The 22,487-nt window shown below is 41.2% G+C and overlaps 1 protein-coding gene across 14 annotated transcripts in view; it reads left to right on the top strand.

The window, feature by feature from the left end:
- Window positions 1–22,487, top strand: part of msi2b (musashi RNA-binding protein 2b) — a 211,990-nt gene that overhangs the window by 173,684 nt on the left and 15,819 nt on the right. For 6 of the 14 annotated variants that reach the window (XM_028420819.1, XM_028420818.1, XM_028420824.1 and 3 more), the window contains exons 11-13: window positions 6,553–6,672; window positions 15,764–15,943; window positions 19,425–19,579. In XM_028420819.1, the coding sequence (XP_028276620.1) occupies window positions 6,553–6,672; window positions 15,764–15,943; window positions 19,425–19,579 (455 nt within the window). The remainder of the gene's footprint in view (window positions 1–6,552; window positions 6,673–15,763; window positions 15,944–19,424; window positions 19,580–22,487) is intronic. The other 8 variants (XM_028420825.1, XM_028420826.1, XM_028420830.1 and 5 more) reach the window with 5 other exon arrangements.

The raw sequence follows: 22,487 nt of genomic DNA, 5'->3' as shown, positions 1-22,487 counted from the left end.
GAGCACACAAAAACATTATTTCCATGTCCAATGAATTCAAAATAGTCCTTTCTCTGGTTCGAGTGGCTAGGATAATGTGATTTGATGTGTCAAACTCATTTTACTGCACAGTTCTGACTTAAAGGGACAGAGAATATCTGCTTTTCTTCTGTGTGCTTCTAAAAGGTTACCAAGTGGATTTTATTTTTTTTTTACCAAACATATCTCCTTCCAGGCCTCATCATTTTGTTCAAAGGTGTAAGATACGTGTGCAATTACTAGCATAAAGCCAGGCTTTGCTGAGCTTGAGACTCACTCCACTTCTGTGATTGACTTTTTCTCTCCCCAATCAGAAGCCGCAAGGTCTTAATGACAAAGGATCAGTGTGCCAAATAGTTTCATTACATACAGCAACCAGCAGCCATGGTTTAAAGATAGAAAAAGGAGAAGCTTCTTGGGCTGAGGAGCACACACAGAATTAAACGCACTAATGTACAGCAGTGAGGTCACATATAGTAATTTCATTAAGACAGAGAAACTGGACATTTATCAGACTGTACAGTAGCCATATACTCAACCAAGACAATGCAAAAATTAGTTAATTAGTTGGAATAAGCAAATGTAAAATTATTGTTTTACTAGCTATTAAGTGGAGACTTGTGTGTGCTAGAATTACTGTATATAGTAGCATTGGTAGCAGAAATATGTGATAATTTGCTAATGATTGGATGTCACGTTGAGCTGTAGATGTGACACTGGTGTACAGTAATTCTCATCAAATCTGTTGCTTTGTAATTCTGTGATAGCATGCAAGCACAGTGCTGAAAGAGCACTTCAGAAGTCGTCAGTTTTGATTCAGAGAAGGACATGCAGTAATACGGGCTAATAGAACAAAGGAATACATTATTATAGATGCATCTTTGTGTAAGTGCTTATTTACGCTTTAATTGTTTCAGTTTTCCATCATCTGTGCTCCAGCCTTTTTTGTTTCTCTTGGCATCCTGTTCTCTGGGCGACCTTTGTGGCGCGTGCACAGAATCCAAACACTGAAAGAAAAACCAGACATACACACGGCGAGATTAATTTGAATGATTGACAAGCAACCCAGCTCTGTTAATCAAGTTATGCTTACTCTGATTAGGAGCTTAATGTGAGTAAGATAACCTGGTTAAGGTGTTTACATGAGAGTTGCAATAATATGCGTATTGCATTAGTCTGGTTATAATTGAATTATTGGTGTGCATGTAAATGCTCTTTCTCGCTCTCTCTCTGGCTCATTTCCAGACCCCAGCCTCTGTATTTTATGTGAGAGGAACTCTCTGTGTGTACTGTAGGTCTCCGCTGATCAGAGGAGAGGTGAGACATGAGCATGTGTGCAGCAGTTCATATGAAAGCCACCTGGCTCTCTCCAGCTCTGTGATTTATGCCTTTGATAACAACCCAGAGATGCTTTCAACAACAACAAAGTAGCGCTGAAGGATGACAACAATGGGACACTTGTCAGTCTGGAGATGAAAAGATGTCTTGCTAGGTGGCTGTCTCTTTTATAACTTTGATAAATATTTTCTTCCTTTTGTTTTCTTTATTTGTCTCTATGTGTTTCCCTATATCTTATCAAAGGTTATTGATGAAGCAAAATGTGAAGTGGAGTCAGTTTTCAGTGTCTGACAGAATGCCTCCCTCATCCTGTGAGAAGACTGCAGTGTGCTTCACTGCCTCCGCTATAACTTATCAACAGACTTATTTCCGCTGGCTTGTTCTACTTAATGTCAAACAGTGACAGGAAAAAACATGCACCTTTTGTATTAGAGCTTTTTTTTTTTTTTTTTACATTTTTAATTTTTTTAGTGTTTTTATACCATCTTTGCATCAGACCTTTAGATTTTTTATGTGTGTGTGTTGATCCATTTGGTTGAAAGACTGTAGCTGACTATTATATAGTAATAGTAGACATATATCACAAAAAATGGTGCTATTTGTTACCTCACAAAATATTTTCCTGATGCGTTCACGTTCTTGATCACTGGTTTGCTTAAATACAGCATGATATTCATTAAAGCCGGCTGTACTTTGGGACACAGCCACCGTTTGATTGACAATTTGCTACTGCCTGGGTGTGCATAGTGTCCTTGGGTTCTCAGTCAGATCCACCCACTCGCTCCACTACAGCTCCACCCTCCTGTCAAAATATGGTCACTAATGGCTTTGGAAAGTTTTACCTACCTACCTACCTTTGTACATCAAAATAGCTTCCAATATATGAGAAATTAAGCACAGTGTGTGCAGTCTAATGGAAATATAGTTTTGTTAAAATATTTTATCATTGCAGTGTTTCATTAATTCAACGGGCTTGATTTGCTTCTTCAAGGCTAGATTCTGTTGAAATGAATTGGACACCAGTGTCCTAGCTGTATGTCTTCCTGTATTTCTCATCATCTCTGTCCGTTCCCCTCTTTGTCTTCCTTTCTTATACTGACGTGACTGCTGCTCTTCTCTGCTCATCTGTCTCACTCATCACCACTGTTTGCTGTTCATCTGTCTCACTCCTCCTGTCTGCCCCCAAAATCGACTGTAGCTGCAGGCTGAAAGGCTTGTTCACCAGCTTCTTTCCCCAACCAAGCCACTGTGTTAAGCAGCTTAACATGAAAATGCTGCTATCAGCCGTGGAATGTAACTAAGTACTTGTACTCCAGTACTGTACTTAAGTGTTGTTCTCGTTCTTTATAGATAATTTGGTTAAATACGACACACAGCTAAACATTACTACACTCTTTTCTCTGAAAATCAATCGTACTATAGGCCTTTTAGTTTCATAGATAATAAAATAGGAGCATATTTGATCCATATAGCCCTCATAGAACTAGCCAGTGTCCCTGGGCTCCTCCTGTGCATTAGACAGTTGACAGTCTTCTTATAGCAGAAATGAGGGGAGTGCTCTGTGACTGATGGAGCTCCTTTGTCAATGACAGGGGAGCTGCTGCTGGCAGTTTTGGGCCAAAGAACAGTACAGATTACATTAACATCAGTCAAGCTGTTGTCAGACTAGTAGGACATAAATAGGACCTTATTGATGCATAATGCAACAACTTTTCGTTGTGACGTTTTCTGAGTAATAGGATCAGAAAGTGAGTCTGTGGGGAGAAAGGCAGTATGCCAAAAAAGATCTGCAGAGAGAAATCAGATATAGTACACTGAAAGAAAAGTTAGAGCTAATGTGCTTTAAAGGTTTGTTAGGTTGAGCTAATAATGTTGTTCAGGTAAAGGTAAATACAGCAAGCGGTAAGTGTGCTTCAGATAACTGTGTAATGTTGTTGCTACAGCATGGTGACTTTAGGAGACACTCCATCTCAGTAGTTATGATAGAGGCTAGAATGAAACACACCACCTCGTCTTCTCTCCTTGGCTAAATATCATATTGCTGTTAAAGTGCTTTGACAGTTTTGTAATAGAGAAAACAAAGCTTTTGACCCAGAATGGCACAAGCAAAAATCCTTGGAAACCTTGACACAAAAATTGCACTGTGCTGTTTGATCACTACTGACACTGCCCCTACTGCGTCTCTCCTCCTACTTCAGTGCAGTCAAGTTCACAGAGACTCATAAAATACAGGTGCAGGTAGGAAAAGAGCCGGTTTGCAGTTAAGAAAAATGACACTTTACAGGCATAAAGGGGCAGTATGTGTTCTGTACTGTCATGAAAATGGAGCCTTGTGTGCTCAGAATTCACATTTTCCTTCCTCAGCATTGAACTGATGATACTAGGAATTTGACATGGCAAGTTTTAGTTTTAGCTGAAAGCTTATTTTAGGTGGATACATACAAGGTTCTAGCATCAACTCCGACACGTTGGTCAGTGTAATTGACCATAATTTGTTCTTATGAACATAAATATTTCTAGAAATTGCTTGTGTTGAGAAAAAGAATCTTCTTTTGCTTGGAGAGATGACGTCCGTGGAATTATTGACAGTCCTCATCTTTCTTTAGTTCCGATCGTTCCTCCTCTTCATGTACACTCCTGAGAAAGGCTGTATTTCTGTGGTACAGGCTTGAGGAGAGAAAGCTGAGGACAGTTCCCCGGAGTCCGGACACCAAGGCCCCCGGGCCTCCACAGCTCATAAACAGATGTGTCCTTGTCCCCAGCCAAGCGCAGCCACTCAAGTGGCAAAGCAGGGGCCCAATAATTGTGAAGAATTGAAAGCTAAATATTGGCTTTATCTCCTCAGTAATAAAAGGGCCATGAAATTGATTTAATGCTGCAGCGCTTCTCTTGGGTGGCTTCTTACAGCTTGAGCACAAAACAATGAGCAGCAGCCATCTATTAATTAACCCACCTAATCCTGCAAAGTTAATCTCTCACCACAACTTTGCCCGCAACTAACTTCCAAGCCAGTGGGTCTATTGGGGGTGTCATGACAATGGCAGAGAGGGGAAGATAGATTCAGCACTTAGGAAAAAAAGAGAGAGAGTGAAGGAAAAAGAGGTGGAGAGTGCTGCATGAAACAATGTTCTGCACAGCAGCCATGAGGACACTGTAAGTGAAAATTCAGGGGTGCATGGCCATCATTAGCATAGTATCACAGTTGATTTGTGTAAAAGGGAAAAGAGGCGGAGAATATCATTTGAGCTGCTGGAATCTGTTCCTGGTGCGGCGCGGCTGCAGCAGCGTAAACATGGCTGATTCTAGATGCCTTTTTTTGTCTCCTTTTCTGTGTTATTTTTCTCCCATCCCCATGCTACCGTGGTCTCTTATTCTCCCTTGAGCTGTTAGATAGTTGAAGGAAAAGTGGCATTTCTTTCTCTTCCTCACCTGCCTGCCAGTCACAGCATGATGGCACCTCACACCCAACACACGCATTCATGGTCATATTGTGTCGACAGACTTGTGAATTACCTCCTTCTCAGCCGGCTGATGAAAAGCTATGTGTTTTTCTCTTTGGCTGCGGCTCATCTGACCCTGCCCTCTCACCTCCTCTCCCTCCTCCCTTCGTCTCATCAGTCTTTTGTGTGAGCCCCTCTTCAAGGAATAGCAGTACAAGGCTGGCTCGGAAAATAGGTCACCCGCTGGTGCTCCTCTCACCTCCACAGCATTCAAAAAATAATCCTCTAAGGTGTCCTGTGCCATTTGTAATGTCTAAACCCCAGTCTCCAGAATATGGCCAAAACATAGAAGAAAAACACACATGCACACACGTTCAGCTAAAAAAAGAAATCAAGAAAAACTCCAATTGAGGGAATTTGGATTTTTTTTTTTTCCCTAGCGAGGAAAGCATTTCCTGTGGAGATAATTTTAGGAGGCTGATTAGGCATAGACGGTGTTGAGCCCAGAGTGAGGAATCTCATCACCACTGCTAATGACATGCCATTCCTGTGCTGAGAGAGGAGCCCAAGCCCTGGGCATGGACTAGCCTCTGTCAGCCACCTCTAGCTACTGTGTTCATTAGGGCCAACAATGTAATTACAATTCACAGATACTGCGTTGGCTTAATTACAGTCTGATTATTAGGCTGATATTTGTTGGAATAATCAGATCCTTTAAAAGTGGGTTTATATTTGCATGAAATTAAGGTCTTTATTTCATTAGTGTATCATAAACTGACAATTTGGACAGATTTATGAATGTGTATATAGACATACTCAAAATCACTGCGCAGAACTATTGTAAATGTTTACATAAGCAGAAACAAGCACCGGAGACTTGTTCAGTCTTCACATAAGCTCGCAGATGGAAATCTCCTCTGAGTGACAAATTGTCCAACAGATGCCTCCATCTGATTGTGTAGAGAGGGGGGAAAAAAAGCTAATGTATATCTTCCACCTCGATAGCATTACAGTGGGTTATTCTGATTCCATAGAAACACTCAGTAATTGGGAGCACTCTCGAACAAAATACGGGGATAGTCCCCAGAGGTACAGCTATTATGCCCATGTCTGTGCAGCTCAGAAGTGGATATAATCTTTCATCCAAAGCATGTGACATAAACACCCCCAGAGCCAAATTCTTTGGCTAATATAATCAGGGGCTTAGTGGATTGCAAAACCCACACAAAGTCAGTTTACTCACAGTTTTAATTTATGCTATATATTAATACAAATTTCAGAAAGACTGAATCAATAAAGGAGGCCTTACTCATATGTCTTTGATCATTCATGTTATTTACATATTTTTGTAAATGATTCTTTTACCCAAATGTTACAATAACACCCCCAGTGTGAAAATATTCTCACATTTCACATTGTTTCACGCTTACTGTCAGCTATATTTTACAGAATTGGAAGTATGTAATCTGTATAATGGTAACATCTGTACCTTTTTTATCCAGCTGTACAGTGAGCCACTCTTGACTATCGCTCTGATTTTGTTCGGTTCAGTGGGTCTGCTGGGTTTTGAATATCACAGCAGGGTTTTGAAGGAGTCCGCTGATACATGTCGCCCCGACATGAGCCCCTGTCTCTGACAGCTATAGTTTTATCCCGTAGCTCAGTGCTGGTATCAACATTCTCCTGCAGCTTTGGGACGTGCTCATCCAAGTGCAGGAAGTGATGTGTGTGTCTGTATGTGTGTATGTGCCTGCAGGCTTCCCAGCGACAGCATATGGACCGGTGGCGGCAGCGGCAGTAGCAGCAGCGCGTGGCTCAGGTAGGGGGGCCCGTGGAAGAGGCGGCTACTTGGCGTACCCACAGAGCACAGGGCCAGGTAAACGCTCTGTCCATGTTCTGTGTGGCTGCTGCTCTCTTCAACTTCTCCTGCTCTGCTTCTCCCAATAGACATAGTCCCCTGAGCCTCCAACACAACATTTTTAGACTGACATATAGTTGAAAATCAGCAGCAGCTCTCTATTTATACATTCTATTTATGCTATTATAACTATCCTAAAGGCATAATCTGCCATTTAACATCCATGTAGGAACCTTTTATCACCATAAGGCAGCATTTCCGGATCTCTAAAACATCAACAACTGAAAAATGTACAGGAAAAGTTCAAAAGGGCATTTTAAAAGCAGCAGAAAAGATTCAGTTAAAAATAGAAGAATCTTTTTGTGGAACAAAACATTTATAAAGAGGGATCTGTGGTCTAAAACATCAGCACTTGAAGTTTTAATGGTAACACTGACATTAATAATAAACACGTGTCTACTATATTAAATCATGAATCAGATTTCAGAATCTAAAAGAAAATGTTTCTCTCTAAATATAGATAGAACAAAAGTTAAAAGAATAAAAATGCCAGATCAAAAATAATTTTTCTTTATAATTTGGCACATCTTATAATTGCATGTATGATAAACTAGTAAAACATAGTGTTAGTCTATGGTGGATTGTCTCTTGAGGCCGGCATCGATAGTCGATTTATTCTGAAGTCGGTCATGTTTTCTTCTGTTTTACCACTCCTCTCTTCTCTCATTCACTTTCCTGTCTATCTGTTATGACCTCACCATTTAGAGTCAAAGCACTCTGAGCCGTAGCTTCCTTTCTAATTGTCAAATCATTGCTGCACAAATTTAAGCGTGTTACTCTCTATGTAAATAACAGCACATTCTTAAACAAACAACTGAAAAGAATAATTGACAATGACTTCAGAAACAACACACGTCATCCTTCAATGTTGAAGAAAGATCGTGTTTGTTTGTTTTTTTTTCCGGTGAGGACTAGCTGGTACAGTTATTTAGAAATTCAGATAAATTAGTCAGTGCCACTGCCTGTAGGGATCAACTTAAGAAAAACACACACACACACTGACAGTTCACATCCTATTCACATGCGGTTAAATATCCACAAACAGATTTGTACCAAAAACAGGATGCAAGTTTCTTGCTGTCTTAAACAGCATTGATCATCTTGTCGGCTTCATTTAGACATCCTGCTTTTTCCACCCGTACAACTGTAGATCATTCAGTAGCTGTCAATAATAGCTCCCCTGACTGAACACACAGCATCCAGGCTTCAGCAGAGAGAGTCTTTCCTAATCAGACTTACTACTAGAAGCTTGTTGGAGAAAATGTGTTTTAATTGTAGTTCAGGTTTGTGCAGTGGCTCACAGATATAAAGTCAGTTTCTGTTTAATGTCATGTGCTGTGATGCGAAATGCACACACTTTCACATGAAGACGCAGACAGCTGATGCAGTGTACGCATACTACCTGCATGTACTCACAGACAAACAAATTCACCCACTTGTCCTCGTTTGAACCTAATTCAAATCAACAGAGGGAACACTGGAAGCCAATCAGATGCTCTTTCTTTCACACCAGGCTATTTGATTTTTGCATTTTCAAAACAAACAATTTGCCCAACAATTGCAATGAACATCACTAAGAAGCAGGAATGTTGATTTGGGGTTAGCAGCAGCCAGGAAGCAAGAGACATGATGGCAGCCATTATGTACAGCTTAATTCTGACAGCTGCAAATGGAAGGGAGACAAGTAAATGATTATGAACGGAGCCAAGGGGAGGGGTGTTGGAGAGGAAAACGGTGACATCATAGTCCTGTTTTTAGGGTCCTTAAACCAGCCGTGAGGCAGTTTAAAGAGAATATCACTCTGCGTAATCTCACCCATATATGGCGAATCTGTCTGAGGAGCAAAAATATTGTAACAATAATGGCAACAAAATTTAATTGAAGTCGTAAAAATTTTGTAGGTTGTGACCTAAATCAGCTATATACTGTTTTATTGTTACCATTTATTATAGTTGTGTTCTCCAGAGAAACACTTCAGCAGTTGATTTTAACGATATAACAAGAACAGTCCTATTTCTCTGGATTGTGACTTTTGGACAGTTACATATGATTTATTTTTTAGTTTGATGCGATGCTAGTATACAGCATAGATTAGTACCATCACTGAGTGGCCTCCTCTCTATACAGACACAGACCAAACAGAGGACACAGATTGTTTAGGCTTGACCTTCCTCTCTGTGTGTATCGTCTGGGGATGTTGCTGCATTTCCATCCCATCTTACGGTTAAATTTGCAGCACGCTCAGCCCAATGTCAGCTCAGGAATAGCAATTCTGTCGGCTTCATTTTTTTCTAAATTCTCTAATTTTAGTGCAGACAAGGATTTTTGTGGTAGGAAATAAAGCCCATCTATGACGTAAGTGTGGATTCTTTGTGCTTTGACTCCACCTACAGTTCCCATAGAGCACCACATATTGTATGTCTACTTTGACCCAGTAAGAGAGAAGCAAGGATGGTGAGAAAAATAACATGTTGGATCAAACAAAAACACGTCACTACATGTGTGAAAAGCCTTAAAAATAAAACATTTTTGTGTAGATATTACCTTGAGTACAGTGGGGCTTGTTTGAAGGTTGTCAGCTATACACACAGAGAGTGTCGTGAGAATGTGGAAGACATTTTCCATCACTGACAGAGGGTACTTTCACCCTACTCCCAATACTCAACGGTCAAAATGACAGCATGCTGACCTCTCTATGACAGACCGCTGCTGATGACAAGGTGTATTTTGAACTTCTCATTGTGGATTGCTTCTTGCAGGAAACTATACCCTACACATAGCTGTGGACATAACAAGAAATATTCCTGAAGCTATAGGCCCTGCAACCAGTTTTTTTCAGCTAAGATTTTATGGTCGCATAATTTGCTTTTTGTCATAATGCTCTAGCATATGAGCTGAGTCTTGTCAATTTGAGTGCAGGACAAAATAGCAGTAATCATGCTGGGAAAGCGCTGATAGGCTCCTGCTTCATGTGTTATTAAATAAACACTGCAGCTTTGGTGGTGTCAGTCCAGACATGTTGCAAAGGTTACTCTTCAGCCTCTTTTTGAAGAGGTATTTTGTTACCCTGATCTCCACCAGGTAGCACGCTGCACCTCTGAAGTGTAAGAACAAGGACGAGTCTTGATGCATGTTTGGGGGGGGTTGAGAGACTGTAGCTTCAGGCGAGAAGTAGATCTGAGAGATCTGGCTACTGCACACAGTTTACCATTGCCTGGAGGAAGAGAGGTGCCAGCCCATGCTTTGCTTTTGTAGGCTGGTATCACAGTTTCGAGCTATGACAGGTTCCCACTGGAGGTCAAAAATGGTAGTCACATAATATCAGTTTTTAGGGGGCTGAACATCTGCATATTAAGGCCAGGAAAGAGGAAATTACTAATTTAGAGATGACTAATGCATTCACAGCACCTGTCCTGCATTTTGGATAGGCGTTCTCTCCCTCTGCTAGGAAGGATAAATCTGCACAAAGATGCCACACTTGCTGGTTTTCTTGAAATAGACAGGCAGTTTATTCAGGACCTGAACACTAATATCAGATATTTATGTGAAAAGCAGTATGCTTATTGATATGCATACTGAAACGTCATGTAAAAGACTGAGAAGTTTGGCTTATCTGCAATCTCCTGTGCGCTGGCGTTGTCAGATAAAAACTGGGAAAATGCAAGTGATGCAGATGCTTCTGACAGTCCAGGGAACTTCACAGGTCCCAGTCTACTCTGGTTGAGTGTTTTCTTGAGTCCCTCTGAGCTTTCTGAGACGCTCAAATGTCAGTCTCAGATCTCGGCTTTACCTGCGGTGTACACAAAGCACATTCAGCTGCATTTACAGGTCTGGGTAGTTGCTATGTACAGTATGTCTGACTTGACTCAGGTGCAGAAAACTGAAATAGAGTTGGCAGTGGTCGGTGCTGTGCATAAATTGGACTGCAGTATAAATTACTGAGGTGCCTCTGCCAGTTTTATTGGGACTCAGGATGGTTGTCACATCATTTAAAACCCATTCCTCCCCTCAGTTAGTTGCTGCTCCTCTTTGTTCTGTTCTCTCTGTTACTCATCTCACTAATTCTTCTTTTTCCACATCTTTTTTTTCCCTTCATGATAAAAAGAAGGAAACTCATATGACAGACATTTCCAAATTAAGATTATTATCAATTTCCTCCCAACAAACTCTGTGATCTTCAGCAGTGCCTGAGAGGAGACTAGGACTGGCTATGTGCACAGGGCTTAATCAGCCTGGCTCTGTGTGAGCACGGGTCCATTTGTCCCAGATGCTAATCTGCAGAGCTCAGCTCTGAGGCCAGAAGCACTTTACATGTATTTGGTGCAAAATAACATGAGCAGACATGCCAAGTCCATCCTGCTTGGGTTTTTTGTTGAAAGCCCAGGGAAAGATTTGACACATGAGGGAGGGCAAAGTGTCCCTTTGCACCTCTACCACAAAGCAGTGGCTCTCACAGCTGTGGGGAGCAGATGCTCTGAGGTTACAGGCTCAGGCCTTCAGGGACATCACCACTCTGCCCTCCAGGGGCTGCATACATAACACACTATCCACAGAAAAGTTAGTGGAGACTTAATTCCAAGAAGGTATTTTGTTCTCTATCCTGTAAATTCAGTTAAGAAATATAATATGTGTTAGGTCCTTGCTAGTTCATATTTATATTTATTTTGTGTGTGCTACAAATATTATAGACTACTTACTACTTATTTTTAGATGCATACCGGTTACAAAGTAACTTGTTTTCTTTATAGCTACAACATATGATACCAGCGAAGTGGCTCCAAATTTAATTTTCCAAGCTATGACAAGCATTCTATTATCCTATTAAAATACAATATCAGAGTAAACTTTGTTGTAAGACATCATTTCTCTTTATATTCCACCCTCTGTATCTAAATGACCATTAGAGCTGTAGTCAGTATCACTCAGATTTCACTCAAAGCGTGTCTTAGATTTCTCCAGACCACTTAAGTTTGACCAGACATGTTCGAGAAAAAAAAAAGTGTGCAGGCAAAAGGCCATGGCTGTCAGCACTGAGCCCGCTCACGATAGGATAATCTGTGCTGACTGTCGATAACTGAGTGCCCTTTCTCAGTCCCAACTAGACCGGATCCCTCACAGGTTAAAATCTGCATTAAAATCATTTAGCATTGCCTGTGTGGGCTTCCCCACAGCACATTAGTGTGAATTGATTTACTACACTGTTGCACACTGTTTTTACCCACAATTCAGCCTTCACACTGCTCCTCTTCCCTCTGTAACTTTCCACAATCATTCTCCAGCCAGCGTTCAAGGTAAATACACAGTGTTTATCCATTGTTGGAAAGAACAGCAAGAAAAGGGAAAGGCAGGCATAAAATGAAAAGTAAAGAAAACAGAGGCCTGAGTATGGGTGAGTAAATGCAAGAAGAAATCATCTGTTAAAATTCATTAGCCAAGCTTCTCTGAACACAAAATGACAAGACATTAAATATGTATTATTTATGAAATGTCTGTGCTCTCTGAAAAGGGTGTCTAGTGCTGTTAATTACTCAGCCATTCATTCAGAAAAGATTATTTCAAATGGAAAGTGAAAGCAAGGCTAGACAGCAAAAGAGCTGTTAGTTTCTTTCACGCTATTTTTAAATGACATTGGTGAAAATGGAAAAGCTAATTATGGTAGCTCTAAAATTCAAAGCTAATTTGAGAAGCAGCATGTCAGCTTTATTGACATCTTCTGTAGAGTGATGTGGTTTGATGGCCACCAAGGAATCTCACTGGGGCCACGAGGGAGGAGGAGTGCCTGCATGAGATGTTCCTATTGGCAGAAATAGGTGATAGATTTTAATATTCCCCAATTCCCAGTATTTGTTGGCTGCATAAATATCAGGTATGTTCATTTATATTCAAAGTCAGTGTACTGCACCAGTTTTAGGCTGATAGAAGATTATGGGGTATTGTTTGTGTGGGATTTAAAGTAAGGATGATCACAAACTTGGTGCGCACCACAGGCAAACTTGTGAAAAAGATTTTTCACTTCCTGAAGTCCCGAGAGGTGATGTTTTATCATCAGCGTGATTAGTTTTATTTTTCAACAAGTGAGAAAAGGAGAAGCAGCTCTTTCAAGGTTTGTGATTCCTCCTTAAAGGCAGTCACCTGGCAAAGTGGGAACGAGAACAGGGCATTTATCCACTTAGAGAAAGCCACCCCGATGATGTCAGTAACAGATGACTGCAAGACACTCCCCTCTCCATTGCCTCACAGCCAGCCGTGGTCACTGAGGGCAGAAGGGAAAGAGGGTGGGGGGCAGGGGAGATAATTATCAGTATAAATGAAGCCCTGCGAACGATTCGCACTGCTGGGTCCCCTGATCTAGTCTCCAAGGCAACCTCAGCACGCTCATTTGTTTTGTAGATGAGTAATTACATCCAATTAGTGGCCAGTGGAAAAAAGGAGTCCAAGAAAGGCCCATTGTTCTGGATAGATTGTGTGAATATTAATAGTGGGACGGTCTGAGGCGCTGTGATATGATTGGTGATACTAATGCAGCTGTGGGCACACTCTGCCCCGTCTCATCCTGCATAACTGATCAGATAGCCACTGATGAAAATATATGGCTTTGAGAATGTGTGCCTGTGTGTTTGTGTCTGAGTTGTGCTCTCGCCAGCTCCAGCTGTGTGCGACAAGCAAAGAAGCAAAGGAACTTTCTGGCCACTTGGGGCAGTTCCAACAATGATTGAATCCCCGTATCCCCTTTTGTTATAGTACCCAATGTCACAGCAGCAAAGTTATAGATAATTAAGGGCATGACTTTTTAGATTTGATTAATGAGTGGGTGCCGTCACAGGTCTCTAAGTGTGCCCACTCGCCTCAGCTTCAGCATCTGCACCCAGGTTTTGGTCAGACAGGAAATACATGGAGACAGGTGCTGTTGGCACCAACAAGCTTGGTTTAAAATAACTTGCTCTGCATCAGCTGTATGTTGTTATTTTGTAGTGGACAAGGCAAGTTTGTGTGCTGTAGGTGTTTTAGAAGGGTGTGTCTTTGCAGTCTTCTTTATTGCTTCTGTCAAAGATCCCTTACAAGCCGCAGTGATCTGCTTCTTATAACAGAGGAGTCCTGCTTTAAAAGTTGTTGTTCATACTTTCTTTTCTGCAATGCTCCATATTTTTCACTTTTTCTTCCTGCTTTGTCTTCACAGTAGAATTGAAGAAAGTTTTGGAAATATTGCTGAGGACATGACGGTCTTGTTTGAGTAAACTTTATTGGCATTTGTCTAGGGGCAAAACCAGCCTTGTTTACATTCAGTTGGAGCTCCTGTGGTGTTTGGCCAATTGATCTGTACACTGCGAGCATAAAAGTTTCCACTTCTGGCTGAGCAGAAAGGTACAAGAGTGCAAGACCAGGTTAACCTATTGTTACAACTTTACCTGTCCCCAGTATTGAACCTGCACACACTAAGATGTTTTCTTATTGATTCTACTACCTGTAATACTCTAATTAAACAAATAATGATAATAGCCAGCATCCTGCACACCAGACACACTGTCTCACGAGTATGTCTATAACCCTGCAGCCTCACATAAGCCATGCTTCATTTTTCAGTTACTTGTCAGGTTTATACTAAATGAAATCATAGAAATTTTACTAAACGTGTTCAAGTCCTTAATAGGCCACAGTCATGCCTGTTTGGTTCCAGACACTGCGCTGTTCTATGCTGGAGATATATTTAGAATAGCTTCCTTATGAATTCCCAATAACATGGTTTGTGCTATTGTCAAATGTTTTTCCCCCTCATTATAATTATTCCATTGATCCAGTTTTCCTCATTAGCAAGGCCAATCAATTTTCAGTGACATTTGTCTAAGTGAAGTAAATGGAATGATTGCTTCTTGAGCTTTGTTCAATGTGTCAGGCATTATGTGACGTACGTGGGAAGCCTGCCCTATTTGGAGCCTATAATTTGATGAGTGGGCAGACAGCCCACAAGTGGTGAGATCAGAGTGCTAAAAAGCATTGGCGGGGAGAAACATGGCTGGTGCTTACATTCCATTTGGCAGAAGTGGACTGTCTCACTCTGAATGGGTAGAGGTGAAGTGGCTTTGAATGGCTATTCGCTCCAGGACCCAAATAAAAAAAAAAAACAAACACACAGCAGGGGAAACCCAGCATGGAAAAGCCGATGTCACCAATCTCAGTCCCTCCTGAGTAGATTAACTCTGTTATCAAAGAGGTGTGAGAAGGAGCAGTTTCTTTTAATTGCACTCTTTATATGAGCAGCTTGTCTCAGATTAAGAGAACAAGCAATAAATGTCAGCACGACTTATTGCTGAATGACATTTTCTAAACTGTTGATAATCCACCATCTGTGTCAAAGAAAGAATCATTGGAAGAGGCCAATCTAAAAACGTGCTTAGAGTACTTAGTGCACTTGAGAATGCTTATCATCAATAAACATGAATGTCTCTGTAGCTCATTCACATAAAAAAAAACCTTATCAGATTTTACCGGTCAAAAAAAAGAGAGGGTTTAAATTAATTATTGATTGTTGCGCTTTGTGTTTCTTTTCATTTAAATGACAAAAGCTTCCTTCAGGTACGTCAACCAAGAATTGTTGGTTTGAAATGAGAAATGTATTGACCTGTTTTTTAATGACAGTTTTATCTCACTGCTTAATGACTGCAAACAAACATGGGGATAGGCCAATTAAGCAAAAGCCAAAAAAAAAATATCAAGGCATTGGTCTTAATGTGTGTTTTGTACTTATTGTTATTGGTATCATTTCAGGGATAGATAGTAATGTGTCCATTCATTTAGGGCTATATACAAAAACAGACCATATGCCAAGGGGGGGCTGGCCACATGGCAGGAAGCGCTGGGGAGGGAGGGCGGGGAGGGCCAACTAGTAGACAAAATGTACGTATGTAACCTAAAAGAAAGCGGTGTGACACCACCGAGCTGTGGTCTGACAATCTGGACATTGACTTTGAAGATGAAAAAAAAAACAGTTGATTTTCCACAATGATGGAGTCCCCTCCCCCTCCCCCTCCCCACCCTATACTGTATCTCCCAGGCCTCCCCGATTATGGGTTTTACTCTGCGCCCAGTGACCAGAGGGGGGGGCCCTGCTCCTTTGCTGACTATGGCTCCCTGGGGCCCCAAGCGGCTCAGATGCTGCACAGTGAGCATGCCACCTCCGCCTGCAACTCCCCCCTACAGCACCTACACAGCCCGGATCAATTTAAGAACCCAGGTTTGTATAAGAGCATCTATCTCATCCACGTTTTTTGGATTTTTTCAGTTTGATTCATGACATTATTCCATGCAGATGATCGAATCTTTCTTTTTACTATTATTATTATTATCATTATTATTTGATATATTTTCTACTTTTGTTAAGAAAAATGAAAAATCCCCCCTGATGAAAAAAATATAGAAGTCTTGCTGATGAATTAGCATTGCATGTTCTTCCTCCTTTTTTTTCAATTTTTAATGTAGATTTTTTTTTGGTTCCTTTGTGAAGTTATGTTCCAGCCCCTGCTTGCACATTAGGGGCCAACACACACACACACACAGAATGTAATCCTTCATTTGCATGTGAACAAATTAACTACTGATGGTGTCGGAGAGTACACTGGCCTCTCTAACAGAGCTCAGGTTTCTGTGAGTTTTGAAAAGGAGAGCGCAAGTGTGGGAGTGAGTGCCACTTTTTAACCGAGCCCTTTAAAGCATTGAAAGTGTAAGAATGATTGCTTGTATTATTAGTGTGTGGAATGGGTAGAAATGCTGTACAATGTTGAACACTTAATAGACAACATTTTTGCATAATACAGCCATTACTCTGCAACACAAGCACATTTTCATCTTCTTCTTTTTTTCTTTTTCTTTTTCTTCCCTCTATCTTATGTAATTTTTCAAAAGCTGGAGATGAGATTCCACCGACAAGTACCGCACATTGTGGTTACTGCAGGCAACACACAGAAATGATTATAAAGCCATCCTGCTTCGTTGAGAGGCGTCTTCAGATTTAGCAAAAAATTCACAGTGTATTTTTTTTGTTATTAACATGCTCCGCACTGACATGACATACCACCAATGTTTATTTCATTGAAAGTCGCTGAGGATCTAGTTCAGTGGAACGCTATCATGGAAGATGTAGGTGACAGTGGTGACCTTATACACAGCAGCTCCCTCTAGAGACTCATGTGTCCTCTCTGTGTCTGATAACAAATAAGGAAAACAAAAGGCTGTCCTGTCACCCTTTTGAGCTAATAAAGGAAGCGTTATGGGGCCAACTCCCTTGTCTAATGGTTAAACTGTTGGCCTGCTGCCCCGGGCAGTTGTTGGCATTTCCTGCAGTCTGTCTGTGCAAACTTTACCACAGCTAACAGCAAAAAAGTACACAGACAAGCCTCTTAAATAAAACTAATGTAACTTGCTGCAGTTGTGAATGGTTTCTTTAAGGCCTTTGTTGTGTAGTAGGGAGCCAACACTGCAAACATAGATACAATTTTAAAGCCTTGTGTGCTGATTATTAGTATATTACAGCTATTTATTATAGATCCTTTTTTTGACCAGCAGCAAGCAGCTACTTTACTGTAAGTTGCTCCATCACAACCGGGCGGTGCATTCATTGCTCCTTAAATATTATTTGAGTCTTGCTCGGTCGTTAAAGCTTAGGATCGTCTCACCTTAGAGGGCACGGAGCTTGATTGCATGGTAACGTGCTGTACGTGCGTGTTGTTGGTGGAATAGACTTTATACCTGACCCTAATTATAAGAATTCAGAGACAATGATAGTGTTTATGTTTACAGCCTTTGAAGTAGATACAAGCAAATGTGACTGATTTTCTGGAAATATAATTGATTTTTTTTCTTCAATAGGGGCCTGAAAGAGGTCAGCTTGGTCCACAGATTAAAAATTTGTGCCGAGAACAGGACAGTGTTGGGTTTATATTCAGATCTAGGTACAAAGTGCTATTCCTGTTCACAATGGAAAAGAAAATAAATAGGAGGATACAGGCAGGCAATGCACAAACACAGGTTTCCTTTTACAAACACATGTCAGTCTGAGCATCGATTAATATTCTCTCTTTTAGTTGTGTCTGTGCCACAAGTACAAAACAAAAGCATAAGCAGCGTCTTTATAAATATTAATAAAGAATGCTTACACGTGAATCTGTGTCACAGGGGACACGCAACTACACTGTTGTGCCAGTATTTTGTCTCCCCGAGCTAAACGCACATCCAGTGCATGCCCTTACATTCAAATGAAATGATCAGCCTGTTTCACTTGGAGAGGGTTGAGCCACACTCCCAATAAAAATCACCAGTCTCAGGAAATGAAGATTGCCATTTCAACTGAAAAAAATCCTTAATTATATAATAAGCCAGCCTACTGGAGGCTGCGCAGGCGAGATAAGAGCACTAGCCGCTCGCTGTTTAAAGTCCTTGCAGTTTACCAGCAGTGTCAACTTCCTTTAGATGTGTGTTTAGTGAGATGTCTTCACTTTTCTCGAGTGCCATACATGAAAGCGAATGTTTTTTCAGGTGCTTCTAATGGACCTGTCTGAAATACAGCTTTGATAGATGGAGCAGCGATATGTTAAACAAGGTGACGATGATAGTTTACCACGTGTGCACCAACGCATCGGACGCAGTAGCACTGTGATGTTTTGTTGTGCAGAGACCTCCTCTCAGGCATCGCAGGGTTCATGAGCTCATATATACACAAGATGGAGCATTTTCCGTGCTCGGAAGGTTTTTCTTTTTAATGCCATTTTTTTTCACAGTCAGTCTGTGAATAAGGGTGAGATGGAGGGTTATGTGAAGCTGACAGCAAAGGAGATTGCTGTTAAGAGATCACTGCATTTTTCTTTCTCCCGACTGTTTTTTTTCCTTGTATTGTGTTATTGGCCTTTAGTGGGCATATGGATTTTCAAAAGGCTTTTTATTAGTCTGAGTTGCTCTTACTCACAGGCCAAAGGTGGTAAGTCATGTACAGTATTTCTTTTTTATCCCCCCCCCCCTCCTGAGTTTTGGACCTGCAGATGAACTTGGGTCAAGCTTTTATATTTCCCCTTCATGCCTTCTTCTCTCGTCTGACGTACCTCTTTTGCTTTATGCTCCAGCTGACTAAAAAAAACTGCACAGCTGATCTATTGTATCTACTCAATCAAGTCATATAGAAAAGTAGCTTTTATAGGAAAAGAAGGTTCTAATCCTTAAAAAATATAATCCCGTGTTACTCTTCTTATTCAACAGCCAATGTTGTTTACTCCTTCACATTATGCATGGAAACACTTACACTGCAACCTTACTAGTTTCTTAGCATGATGAAAGTATTTTTAGCAATGTGCCTGTTTTGTGTTGTGCATGATTATACAAAGTGAATGTTACTCCTGTGCATTATACACACAGCATGTAGAATATATTTCCAACCTCATACTGGATTCACCCTCAGTTTCATTAAATTCGACCTAAAATGCCTGCACTGTCAGAGGATTGCAGACAAAATTGAAGATACAGTCTCAAAAGCAGTAAGCATCTACAAACCAGGCTGTAAGCAAGTCCTTCGAGACCGACCTATGAATCCAGTAATGTGTTTTTTTTTTTTTGTTCTGTTTTGTTTGTTTTATTTGTTTAAATGTATCAGTTTGAGTCGTTGGATGTTCTGTAGTGATCCTTGTTGGGAGTCTCTGAGATTCTCTGCTCCTTGTTGTGTTTGTATGCAGGCACCAACCCATCGAGGCCCGGAGGTTTCCCTGGTGCTAACAGTCCGGGTCCTGTGGCCGACCTGTATGGACCTAGTAGCCAGGACTCAGCTGTGGGCAACTACATCAGTGCTGCTAGCCCTCAGCCTGGCTCTGGGTTTGGCCCCAGCATCACAGTGAGTACTTACGTTCAGACCTCCTGCCATGTCTGACTGCACCTTCATCTTCTTTTTGTCAGATTACCACCGTCAAAATAGAGAAAATGTACGCAGCGATATTAAAACAGCTCTAGAGTTCAGTCTGATTAGCAGGCAGTACATCGGTGTAAACCCGTGAAAGGTATCTGTGTCAAATGCAAATCTTTATTCCCCTCAGCAGTTGCACAAATCATCTCACTCCAAACCCTGCGTCACCTGCCCAGAACAAATTTCTTTTATTTTTAGAATCCCATCTGTCCCAGAGCTTGAGTTTGCTCCATCACGAGGACGCTCTCAAGCAAACTCTCCCAGTGTCCTTGCCCAGGTGTAGCTAATGCTCAGCCTCATGCTGCTGCATTTCTTTCCTTCCTCGCTGATCAGTTAGCGGCAGGTTGCCGTGTCAACTCATGAGCCTTAGGCTAGAAAAGGATAGTATAAGTGTCAGCAACAAAGAGTGTGACAGTGAATTCTGTCATGGCCTGTGTGGTACATTAGGTGAAGGGCAGCTTCATGTTTATAACCCTGCCTTCCTTTAATAATCACAAAGCAGACAGTACAGAAATGCTCAGAAGGCCTGGACCTCTGTGTTCTTGCCAAAGACAGCAGCACTGACGTGGACCATTGTGTTAGTGTAAACCCAAGACATGGAGAGATCATCTTGAAGCCACAAAGAACATCTTCACTGACAGGGGGAGAAAGTTCAACCACCTAGATAATGAAGCTACAACATTGTTTGTTCAGCTGCCTCCTTAATCTTTCCCAGAATGCTTTGTCAACACTGCCGCAAATGACAAAGTCAGGAGGGCCCTTCATCTGACTGGCACCCTCATTGATTCAGTACATGCAGCATTCTGAGGGCTGGTTAAACAGGAGGTTATACCTGTACAGTCATTCACAGAGCCATGTGTACTCAAAGGTTTATTTTAAAGTGTGTGTCCACCTTCAGGCAGTGAGAGCAGTTACACGAAGGCTTACACAAAAGATATGGATAGCAGCTAAGCTAACTAGCCTACAAGACAAGAGCGCCTGAGACAAATGCATCAGTGACGCACTTTGAGGGTTATTTGCTGGCGGATAAAATGAGACTTATATAGCAGCCTAGACATTCTCTGTTATGTTTTGGACTGTGTAGCCAAGTGACTCAGTTAAGTGTTTACTTTCATTTGCTGTCAGTCTTCATTGGACCTCACTGGATAATTAAGCAAAAAATGTCTCCACATGAATTTTACGGCCCCTCTCTCACAAAGTGCAGCAGGTCCTAGTTGTCAGAGTCACGTTGGGAGCATGTTTGTGCTGCTTTTACATGACTGAACTGAGTGACAAAGCATAAACTATAAAAATAACACCTGCTTTCTGAAAGACGCTAATTAAAGCATGGCTTAACTCAGATGGAATAACGACAAAGCCATTAGTAGCGCGAGCGAGCTCTGCGAGACTGCAGGGTGAAGACACTCTTTAAAAACTTTACAGTCCACATCATTAACTGGAATTTCCTGATGTAATAACCAGAAGGTACTTGGTTACTGCGGCACGTGTAAAATGAGACCGCCGTTGTTTGTTCTTCCATTTGAAGTCTGGTCGAGGGCGTTTAAGATAAAGTTCAGAAGGAAAATTATGACTTGCAGTGTGTTTTTAAATCTTTATTTTGTAAGATAATTTCTAACTTTTTTTAATCAGCAGGAGCCTCCTCTAGCTGTTAGAATGCACAGTCTGTATGGGATAGTGTCAGCTGTACAAATCGCTCATGAGATGGTGAAATAGCTCCCTTTAATTTTTTTGCAAGCATGTGTAATGAATTCATAATACGCAGGCAAAACAGGAGCTTAACGGGAGGAAAAAAAGCATTTTATTGCCTTTTTGCTTTCTAAGCAAAGCTTCTCTTATTAATTGTTTTAGGTCCGCTGGCTATCTGCCATAATCTGTTGGTCTCCACGTAGGAAGCAAAATATTTGTTATGAAAGACCAGGCTGGCTGATTTTCAAGGCAGATTTACCAGCAGATAGTTTACAGATGGAAATGAGGCCATTTGTTTCCATTATTTTCTGTTTGCTGCAACAGTTTGTAACCGTGTAGTTTATGAGTGAGCTCGAACATGTAGAGACAGTGCCAAAAAAAAAACAGCAAATTCTAACAGATTTTTTTTCCCTTTTCAACATGTTATGTAAACAGATGAACACAGTTTATTCATGGGAAAAGAACATAGTGGTATGTTTCATGCCAGATTGTGAGATTCCCTTACAGAAAGTCCATTTGTGCCACATACTAAATCAGCTCTTCAGAATCACCCAGTGAATCAAACGGAGTGCAGTAAAGCAGAGAGGTGACGCAGCGGCCCCCTCTGACTTCCTGCTCTCGCCGAGATGATCTCTCTATTCAGAACATTAAAATAGGAAATGATTCAGAACTAAAACGAGCTTTATAATTCACGTCTTTACCGAGGATGCTGCTGAACTGAATACGTATAAGATCATCACATCTCACGACCTCATGGATGACTTCAGATCCACTGATTTGTCCCTTCCGTCTCACGCTCGGCTGATTTTATTAATCCCTTTAGCCAGTATGAAAACAGGCACTGTGAAGACGCAGTAATGAACTTAACTGTTTTTTTTTTATGCAAGACAATTAGAGCGCAATTAGTTGATTGAGGTGATAAAGAGAAATAATCGCTGCTGAAAGTGCTTCTTTTCACTGCTGCGTTTGAATCAGAGGATTTCTACAGACCTGTCAGCAGGAGCGCTCACAGTGTCCTGATAACTGAGCTGCATAATGAAAACCTTTCAGTACTTGAAAAACACACTGATCTCCGAGGGCTGTTTACCATGCTGTTCTCCGCATGCAAGGCAGTTGTGTAGGTTAGCATGAATGGGGATTGTGTGTATTATTT

Source organism: Parambassis ranga, chromosome 14 (assembly GCF_900634625.1).
Source record: "Parambassis ranga chromosome 14, fParRan2.1, whole genome shotgun sequence".
Lineage (NCBI taxonomy): Eukaryota > Metazoa > Chordata > Actinopteri > Ambassidae > Parambassis > Parambassis ranga.
The sequence above is the reverse complement of the archived record's forward strand: the minus strand, read 5'-3'. Positions and strand labels throughout refer to the sequence as shown.